The 11,078-nt window shown below is 42.1% G+C and overlaps 1 protein-coding gene across 1 annotated transcript in view; it reads left to right on the forward strand.

Annotated features, from left to right (window-relative positions):
- LOC139380691 (NALCN channel auxiliary factor 1-like) overlaps positions 1–10,567 on the forward strand; it is a 152,033-nt gene extending 141,466 nt beyond the window's left edge. The window contains exons 2-3 of the mRNA XM_071123624.1: positions 7,397–7,568; positions 9,768–10,567. Coding sequence (XP_070979725.1) covers positions 7,397–7,568; positions 9,768–10,084 — 489 coding nt within the window. The 3' untranslated portion in view covers positions 10,085–10,567. The remainder of the gene's footprint in view (positions 1–7,396; positions 7,569–9,767) is intronic.
- Positions 10,568–11,078: the final 511 nt, after the last annotated feature.

Below are 11,078 nucleotides of genomic sequence, written 5' to 3' on the forward strand. Positions count from 1 at the left end.
TTTGATAAAAACAGTAGGAAAAAAGTAGGTGGAGTACAATCTCATTTTTTTCAGATTTTCTTTTTAGAGCTTTGTTACAAAGAACCAGTCTGTCAATGCAATTTAAGTATTAGATGCAATTTCAATGTTTGATTTGCTTTATGTATCACCAAATTAGCTTGACATGATTTTACTTCAACACTGCATCCAAGTTGATTGACATAAGTGTTTCAAAGAGCTGTAGTTAGCCATGAGAGAAACATTACTTTTCTGAATCACTGTTCAGGACATTGCAATAATATTTTCAAGTCTTTATTGCCATGTGCTCTTATGTAAGCATTATAAAAGACCTGATATCTGGCACCAGACATGCTCAAGCTTAACTTAACAGAACAATTGACCACTTAAACTGGTACAACACTTCCACTCACGGGTGGCCAAACATAACTAATTTAATGGCAGGTCTTAACTAAGCCACGCCTCCAACATAATTGCCCAGTGTACCTTGCCTTTTCTAGTGAATTGTAGAGTTACCGAACATGACTATATTTGTTAGTCACTAAGTGAGGTCCTACTGTAGGTGAATGTTACTACAATTAAACTGTAGTACATATATAGTACATATATCATAAAGCCTTACTTTGATAGCCATGTCTTACCCCAACCCAGTGGTGCTGGGAACCTACTGGTTTACAGACCACATCAGGCCTGAAAGTTATATTATGCTGGCTTGCAAAGCGATAAGTAATTCCTATTGGTATCCAGCCAGTGTTAGGACATCCGACAGTTGGAATTTTATTCACCCACAACCTGTTAGGAACATTAAATCTGGAATAAATCTAAGTAACTGATTGGATTCATTTAGAAAAAGCTATGCTATTTATCTTTGTGTAGCATAAGATAATCAATCAATCAATGTACATCCAAAAACACAGATATTAAAAACAATCCCCTGCAAAAAATTCTAATTTTGGTAGAGCGGGATTGGAAAAATGTAATAATAGGCGTGGTTTTGATGGGAACAATTTACTCTCCACAGAGTAAAACTGATTCTCTTGCTTCAGCTGCAGAAACCATTCGAAACCACTGAAAAATCAATACTAGGTCATTTGCTGTGCATTTGGCCAATTTGCTGTGTACCTGCATCAGGTGTGCTAGTGCTGGGCTGGACCAAAAATGTGTAAACCTGAGGCTTCCTGGGGTACTGCAGACTGAACTGAAGATGCTTGATGGTTTACTCCAAATTACTGTACTGTAGATGATTGATGGTTTACTCCAAATTACTGTACTGTAGATGCTTGATGGTTTACTCCAAATTACTGTACTGTAGATGATTGAGGGTTTACTCCAAATTACAGTACTGTAGATGATTGAGAGTTTATTACAAATGACTGTCCTGTAGATGATTGAGGGTTTACTCCAAATTACTGTCCTGTAGATGATTGAGGGTTTACTCCAAATTACAGTACTGTAGATGATTGAGGGTTTACTCCAAATTACAGTACTGTAGATGATTGAGAGTTTATTACAAATTACTGTCCTGTAGATGATTGAGGGTTTACTCCAAATTACAGTACTGTAGATGATTGAGAGTTTATTACAAATTACTGTCCTGTAGATGATTGAGGGTTTACTCCAAATTACTGTCCTGTAGATGATTGAGGGTTTACTCCAGCACTACTGTACTGTAGATGCTTAAATTAAAGGGATAGCAGAAAAAGGGGAGGAGATACATGAAAAGTGAATGTAATGAAGCAGTAAATTACTATGTTTTACAGTAAGCTGTGGTGGTGGGGTGCGTGAGGAGTGTAAGACCTTAGAAATAGAATGAATAGAACAGGCTTGGAACCGCTAACCCTGGCAATTTGACTGGTATACTCATGGGTACACTCGCAAAGGCTGCCTTGTATTGTGATGCAATAATTTCCATGGTATTTTGGAATGTTCTAGCAAGTGATGATGGATTGCCATGGTAATATATAATGTTCATTCAAATGATGCTAACTGATGTGGCTAATGCAATGCAATTAATTTTTTGTAATGTCAGTTGAGTTGACTCAACAAATCACAGCATTGAAAGATTGAAAGATACACTTCCTGCTTTTACTTCCAGGCATGGGTACACGCAAAATGGCTGCAAGTCCACCCATTATGCCGTTATTTACTTGTTGACACCCTTTCTATTCATTTTATTTCTATGTGTAAGGTTGCAGTAATCCGGTGTGTTCCCGTGCACTCCCTCCCTCCCTCTAGCCCTACCTCAGTCAGCAGTTTGCCCTGCGTACAGGGGAGCAGGAGCACAGATAAAACATCAAAGACAAAGCTCTGACAATGCAAGGCCACCCGTGGCCTTGTAAAACCAATACTATAGGGCGCTGAAAGGCCCTCCGACAATTACAACCTTATTAGGCTAATCATAATGGAATAATACAATCCAGGAGGACAGCTTAGCTATAACACTGTAGCTCGCCAAGGAGACGAGACACTAACGCATATGGATAAGATAGGATGAGGGGAAGAGAAGAGAAAAGTAAAATAAAAGTTTGAGAAAGATGAAACGGCGAGTATGACTAAAAATGAGAAGAAAGTGAGGACAGGAAAAAAAATGCTGACCTTGAGCTTGCAAGTGGGGTTGATTGAAGTAGAGGCTGTTTATAGTATAGGTACCAGGTACGTATCTCCATTCATCCGACCCCTTTCACCACATCCCCCCTCCCACAAGGAGCGAAAGAGAGAGAGCGAGGTAGCGAGAGTGAGAAAGAGAGAGAGAGAGAGAGGCAGGCACAAATAGTGGACCCTACATTGCACTGCGGCCCCATGCAAGGCTAGCCCTGCTGCAGCACTACAGTAATCTGCTGTGCTCATAGCAGCAACAACACTGCAAACCTGAACCATGTTGCTAGCTAATAGCTCTAATACTGGCCTTAGGATATGCTTTAGGTTTCATCCAATCTCTGCCTTTTCTTCTTCACTTTAAAGGATATATTTAGCCTAAATCCTGAGTGTTTAGAGTTTTGGTTGGAGGAGGGTTAAATCTCCACAGAGGCGTGTTGTTGGGTTAATCTCCCTGAGTGTGATGTTATTGATTATCTTGCATGATTCTTTATCCACTAAGCCCTGGGGGTAGGGACATGATCAGATTTGACTTTGGAATATGAGATACTGCTGAGTGAGAGAAATCATAGGCCTTTGTCAAAGTCTTTGTCCCCCTACCGCCACCCTATTTTCAGGCATAGACATTGCAGGGGTCTATGCGTAAGGTCACAGTCACTCACACCCAAACACACACACAAACAATGCTGTGATAATGTGTGGATGAGGATGTGACATTAATGTAATGACGTGATCGTGTTTACTGCTGTGACATACACACACTGCCCAGCGCAGAGTGAAGGGCAATATGTGTATTTCTGTTAAATTCACTCTCATTTCACATCCATCTGGAATTCTATTATTATACTGAACAAAAATATAAACACAACATGTAAATTGTTGGTCCCATGTTTCATGAGCTGAAATAAAAGATCCCAGAAATGTTCCCTACGCACAAAAAGCTTATTCTCTCAAATGTGTTTGCATCCTTGTTAGTTAGCATTGCTCCTTTGCCAAGATAATCCATCCACAGGTGCGGCATATAAAGAAGTTGATTAAACAGCATGATCATTACAAAGGTGCACCTTGTGCTGGAGACAAATAAAACTCCACTCCACATTGTTTTAGAGAATTTGTCAGTACGTCTAACCAGCCTCACAACCGTAGACCACGTGTAACCACGTCAGCCCAGGACCTCCACATCTGGCTTCTTCACCTGCAGGATGATCTGAGACTAGTCACCCAGACAGTTGATGAAACTGCGGGTTTACACAACCAAAAATGGTCTGCACAAACTTGCAGAACCCGTCTCAGGGAAGCTCATCTGCATGCTCATCGTCCTCACCAGGGTCTTGACCTGACTGTACTTTGGCGTCGTAACCGACTTCAATGGGAAAATGCTCACTGGTTTTCTGATCCACGCCCCTAGCTTGTTGAGGTATCTATGACCAACACATGCATATCTGTATTCCCAGTCATGTGAAATCTACAGATTAGTGCCTAATGAATTAATTTCAATTGACTGATTTCCTTATAAACTGAGTATATACAACATTAAGAACACCTGCTCTTTCCATGACATAGACTGACCAGGTGAATCCAGGTAAGCTATGATCCCTTATTGATGTCACTTGTTAAATCCACTTCAATCAGTGTAGCTGAAGGGGAGGAGACAGGTTAAAGAAGGATTTTTAAGCCTTGAACTAACTGAGAAATGAATTGTGTATGTGTGCCATTCGGTGGGTGACAATTGAAGAGTCTTTGAACAGGGTATGGTAGTCGCTGCCAGGCGCACTGGTTTGTGTCAAGAACTGCAACGCTGCTGGGTTTTTCACGCTCAACAATTTCCATGGTGTATCAAGAATTGTCCAGTGTATAAACTGTAACTCAGTAAAATCTTTGAAATTATTACATGTTGCATTTATACAGTATTTATGTTCACTATAGTTATTTTCAGAGCTGTCCATGGTGCTGAAAGCATAAGCTTCCTGTGTTTGTGACTGAGGAAATAATAGATTCACCTTTTTTTACGTGCTAATGCCTGGCTTACTGTTCATCATCAAATGCCGCTCAAAGATTTATCTAATGAAGAGCACATTGAGAGTCACATCATTTGAGCAAGAGCCTTACACACACACACGCACATGCATGCACGCACACACACACACACACGCAGCATAACTATCTCATCTGCGGAGGGGATTGACAAGATCTATGATTGGGTGCAGTGTGTTGAGCCGTGACGGTTAGCCCGCGGCGGGCACTAACGTGCCTAGCGCTCCCCACTTCCCCAAACAAGCTTTGAGTGATTCACCGGAACCACCGGCTAATTACCGTAGCCGCATGGGGACCGGGTGCGGCGTGGAGAACTAGGAGACACACTCGCTAACAGGTGTCAGCTCCACAATACACCATATAGCGACAGCGGGCTTATCGTAAATCTGTTGAGACGAGGAGCCCAGGGAATATACCTAGGAAATATGTGTGCGAGAATAGGAAGGCCTCTGGAATATGTCTGAGACAATAGGTCAATGGAATACATTGTGTACTGTATGAAGGGTTGCGTCGGTACAGTAGGTGTACAGTACCATTCAAAGGTTTGGAGACACCTACTCATTCAAGGGTTTTTCTTTATTTTTACTATTTTCTACATTGTAGAATAATAGTGAAGACATCAAAACTATGAAACAACACATTTGGAATCATGTAGTAACCAAAAAAGTGTTAAACAAATCTAAATAGATTTTAGATTTTAGAGTAGCCACCCTTTGCCTTGATGACAGTTTTGCACACTCTTGAAATTCTCTCAACCAGCTTCACAAGGAATTATTTTCCAACAGCCTTTTTGGCTGCTTTTCCTTCAATCTGCAGTTCAACTCATCCCAAACCATCTCAACTGGGTTGAGGTCTAGTGATTGTGGAGGCCAGGACATCTAATGCAGCACTCAATCACTCTCCTTCTTGGTCAAATAGCCCTCACACAGCCTGGAGGTGTGTTGGGTCATTGTCCTGTTGAAAAACAAATCATAGTCCCACTAAGCCCAAACCAGATGGGATGGTGTATCGCTGCAGAATGCTGTGGTAGCCATGATGGTTAGGTGTGCCTTGAATTCTAAATAAATCACGGACAGTGTCACCAGTAAAACACCCCCACACCATAAAACCTTCACCTCCATGCTTCACGGTGGGAACCACACATGCAGAGATCCTCCGTTCACCTACTCTGAGTCTAACAAAGACACGGCAGTTTGGACCAAAGGACAGATTTCCACCAGTCTAATGTCCATTGCTCGTGTTTCTTGGCCCAAGCAAGTCTCTTCATATTATTGATGTCCTTTAGTAGTGGTTTCTTTGCAGCAATTCAACCATTAAGGCCTGATCCACGTAGTCCTCTGAACAGTTGATGTTGTGTTGTGTCTGTTAATTGAACTCTGTAAAGCATTTATTTGGGCTGCAATCTGAGGTGCAGTTAACTCTAATGAACGTATCCTCTGCAGCAGAAGTAACTCTGGGTCTTTCCTTTCCTGTGGCGGTTGTCACGTCCTGACCTTAGTTCCTTTTTTATGTCTCTATTTTGGTTTGGTCAGGGCGTGAGTTGGGGTGGGCATTCTATGTTTTTCATTCTATGTTTTGTGTAACTTGTGTGCTTGTCTGTGGGTTACGTGTTTCCCATTTCGTGGGTTTTTCTGGACAGTTTAAGTCCCCGTGTTCGGGGCATTTGTTTTGTTGTGCGCCCTGTGTTTTCATGGGGTTGGCTTATGTTCGCCGTTTTGTGCATTTAAATATAGCACTACCCTGAACTCTCTGCTTCCTGCGCCTGACTTCTCAACCACTACACCCAGTACGTTACAGCGGTCCTCATGAGAGCCAGTTTCATCATAGAGCTTGATGGTTTTTGCGACTGCACTTGAAGAAACTAAGTTCTTGATATTTTCAGAATTGACTGACCTTTATGTCTTAAAGTAATGATGGACTGTCGTTTCTATTTGCTTATTTGAGCTGTTCTTGCCATAATATAGACTTGTTTTTTTTTTACCAAATAGGGCTATCTTCTGTATATCACCCCTAGCCCACAACTGGTTGCCTCAAATGCATTAAGGAAAGAAATGCCACACTTTTACCAAGGCACCCCTGTTAATTGAAATGCATTACAGGTCATGAAGATGGTTGAGAGAATGCCAAGAGTGTGCGAAGTTGTCGTCAAGGCAAAGGGGGGCTACTTATAATATTAAATTATATTTTGATTTGTTTAACATTTGATTTGTTTACTACATGATTCCATATATGTTATTTCATAGTTTTGATGTCTTCACTATTATTCTACAATGTAGAAAATAGTCAAAATAAAGACAAACCCTGGAATGAGCAGGTGTGTCCAAACTTTTTGCTCGTACTATATGTATGGAATACATTTAAGACAATATGGAATATGTGAGAGACAATATGTACAGTAGAACTGAGGAATATGTGAGAGGGAATAGGAAGGCTTATAGAATACAAGATAGGCCTGTGGCATACTGTACTTTACATCTTAGAGAGAGAGAGAGGACCTCTCCCACCAACGCCCTTATTAATTGGAAGCTGGATACCAGGAAGTCTGATCAATTCAAGTAAATCAATTGCAATAGAGGTCAAGGATGGTGTGTGTGTGTGTGTGTGTGTGTGTGTGTGTGCGTGAGCGTGCGTTTGTGTGTGCATCCATACATTACTGTTTGTGTGTGTGTGTGTGTGTGTGTGTGTGCGCCATCAATGGCAACCCAATTTTAACCCATCAATATGCTCTCTCCCTCCACCTTCGCCATCCCATCCCTCTCTGAATCCCTAGATGGTATATAAGCCCTGGCTGTGCTCACAGTACTTCCAGACCACACAGATGCACTGCAGTAAGAGGATCCCGTGTGGCCAGTACTGTCTGGAGGTGCAGCAGAGGTGTCCCTTCATCCTTCCTGACAACGACGATCTCATCCACGGAGGAAGCCCCAGTTTTATATGCACAGGTACAGCCTGTTATACTGTATGATAGACAGGTTATATGCACAGGGAAATAATATGAAGATATTGGAGAATACTCTCAGTTAAAAAGTCTTAAGGCTTGAATCCTGCAAACGGGATCGATATGACAACAGCCAGTGAGGGCTGTTGCAGGGCGCCAAATTCAAAACAACAGAAATATCATCATTTAAATTCCTCAAACATAGAAGTATTTTACACCATTTTAAAGATAAACTTGTTGTTTATCCCACCACAGTGTCCGATTTCAAAAAAGGCTTTACAACAAAAGCACACCAAACGATTATGTTAGGTCTGCACCTAGTCACAGAAAAACAGCCATTTTTCCAGCCAAAGAGAGGAGTCACAAAAATCAGAAATAGAGATAAAATGAATCACTAACCTTTGATGATCTTCATCAGATGACACTCATAGGACTTCATGTTACACAATACATGTATGTTTTGTTCGATAAAGATCATATTTACAGTGGGGCAAAAAAGTATTTCGTTAGCCACCAATTGTGCAAGTTCTCCCACTTACAAAGATGAGAGAGGCCTTTAATTTTCATCATAGGTACACTTCAACTATGACAGACAAAATGAGAAAAAAAATCCAGAAAATCACATTGTAGGATTTTTAATGAATTTATTTGCAAATTATGGTGGAAAATAGAGTGGCATGTCAGCTCATGCCACTCTACCAGACCTCTGACTCAATCCCCTCTCATTCCCCCCTCCTTCAAAGTAGAAGCATCAAACATCAAACGGTTCTAAAGACTGTTGACATCTAGTGGAAGCCTTGGGAAGTGCAGTTTGAACTACAAACCTCAGATTTCCCACTTTCTGGTTGGATTTTGTCTCAGGTTTTTGCCTGCCATATGAGTTATGTTATACTCACAGACATCATTCAAACAGTTTTAGAAACTTCAGAGTGTTTTCTATCCTAATATACTAATAATATGCATATATTAGCAACTGGGCCTGAGTAGCAGGCAGTTTACTCTGGTAACCTTATTTATCCAAGCTACTCAATACTGCCCCCAGCCATAAGAAGTTAAACATGGAGTACAACCACAGCACTGATCTGTTACAACTAGCTCATGGAACTAAAATGCCAACATGCGTTTCCTGTGGTGTGAGATATGCCGAATAGCACAAATGATTGTGTCTAGAGGCTACTTCCCCTTTAAGGTCTGCACTAGAATGATGGCTTCCACCTCAAAGCTATTGAATGCATCCCCAGCTGTCCATGAGAAGAGTGACAATGGTGTGAGTTTACTGTATGTCACCACCTGGCGGTCAGCAGCCAGCCAATGTCAACAACACCACCAGACAGGAGTTTACGCATGGCATAGACCACATGGAGAATTCGTTTTTTTTTTCCCTTTTGGGCCAGTTAGAGGTCAGCTCTAGTAATCAATGTTGATTTATGTGTCAAAAAGAGAATAATGTCATGCCCTTTTCCTGCCTTCTGAAGTGTATGCATTTGTTTTGTGCTGAGTTGGTGCAGTCCTTGATGCTGAATATATCCAATTTGTTTGCGTGTGTGTATGTGTGTGTGTGTGTTTGTGCGTGCCTGTGTGTGCCCCATGTGTGTGCACCCATGAAAGTGTGGCCTGTCAGATCAGAGCTGCAACCGTTATTAAGTCTTTAATTATGTGGAGCCTCTCATCAGGCTTAAGCTCTTCGATGTCAAACAGTCCAGAGTGGGAGACGACTTAGCCCTCCTCACAAGTTCACCCACTCACATTAGTATGCAGACCGCTCACTGACACACAGAGACACTCACAGCCGGCATGGAGGGAGCAACAGTTGTTGTTGTACAGAAGACAATCCGTTGCCCAATCCAAAAGGAACCTATAGCCTATACCACTAGACCCTTCTTGATTTGAGGTGATCGGATGCTTGTAAGTAATGGTGGAAACAAGATGTTGGAGTGATTAGGATATTTTTTACATTCATGTTATATTTTATATTGAGAAGGAGTGTCAAAATAACAACAACAAAAATATATATTTTTACTGCTTGAATTATGTTGTTAACCAGTTTAAAATAGCAATGGCCAATTTACCACTGCTAAAGGCTATGTCTAGGCACTCCGTGATACGATGTGCATAGAAACAGCCCTTAGCCTTGGTATATTGGCCATATACCACACCACCTCTGGCTTTATTGTTCATGTGAATATGTGTCCCTCCTCTGCAGGGCTGTTGGAGGAGTACCATGGGGGCGTGGATGCAGACACGGAGTGCTGTGATGTTCGGTGGGACTTCCAGACAGAAGATGACAACAACCATTCCCGGGGGACCCTCAAAAGAACTCACCCATCCTGTCACCACCGTACCTCTCTCAGTTCCTCGGCCGTGTGCAGAGTGTGCAACAGCCGGCTCAAACTCTGCCTGCTAGTCCTTGTCCTCCTGCACACTGTCGCCTCCCTAACCGCATCCCACAATGCAACAGGGCTGGGCCTACCTGCCTCACTCGCCCCTCTGGAGGAAAGCTCCCCCGCCAACGAGGAGTGATGGGATGGCCGATGATATAGGTTATCACGACAATATGAAACATCTCCGCCTTGGTCGAGAATGCTATGTGCTGTTGGCTAGACGTCTGCAGCCGCTGTGCTTTCTGGGTAATTGAGTCTTTGCAGAGGTGTTGGACTACTTATAAATGGAAGACATGCAAATCAATCAAAGCAAACAGACTTACAAACAAAGAGATGAAAACATGACAGTGTCGGGAACATGGAACAACGCAGCAGCCTTTGTTGAGTAGGAAGGCCTCCTCACTGCTGAGTTTCTCTCGCTGCGCTTTTTTACACTGTTTCCCTGTTCTGGCTTTCTGTTGCACTGGCTGACTACCGGATAACACTCACTGTCCACTTAGAATGTCCATCCTTTATGTTGTTCCTTTATGGGTCTCTTGTGCAGGAAGGAAATGTCTCATTGATATAGGATAGATAACATCAAAAAGCAAAGTTGTGAGTGTGTGCGTATTTGTGTGTGTGTGATTGTGTGTGGATGTCTACTCTGAAGTCTTCACTCATTTGGGTTCCCATTCCTAAAGCGGCTTTAGATGTAGGAAAGGACACTAAAATGTTAGAGTAGTAGTTTGCTCTCATGGTTCTGTGTGGCTAAATTGGTAGAGAATGGTGTTTACACCGCCATGATTGTGGGTTTGACTCCCACGGGGGACCAGTATGAAAATGTATGCACTTACTACTGTAAATTGCTTTGGATAAGAGCATCTGCTACAATGTAAACAAATGATCCTTGGTAAAAATGAACGTACACCCAGACTACACTACTGGCCAGTGATACAATTGTAATGCTTCTCAATATAGAAGACAACCCCTCGATATAGAAGTATCCTACTAGCCTTTCTCTGTCCCTACCACACACTCTGTCCATGCTCTGTGTCTTCTCAGCCCAGCACTCCACACATAGAAGGTCTATTGTTTGTCTAATCAAAATGTCTTACCTCTATTCTGTACTTGCATGTGGAGGCTCTCTTAATGAT

The sequence above is a fragment of the Oncorhynchus clarkii genome, chromosome 22 (genome assembly GCF_045791955.1).
Source record: "Oncorhynchus clarkii lewisi isolate Uvic-CL-2024 chromosome 22, UVic_Ocla_1.0, whole genome shotgun sequence".
NCBI classification, from domain to species: Eukaryota; Metazoa; Chordata; class Actinopteri; order Salmoniformes; family Salmonidae; genus Oncorhynchus; species Oncorhynchus clarkii.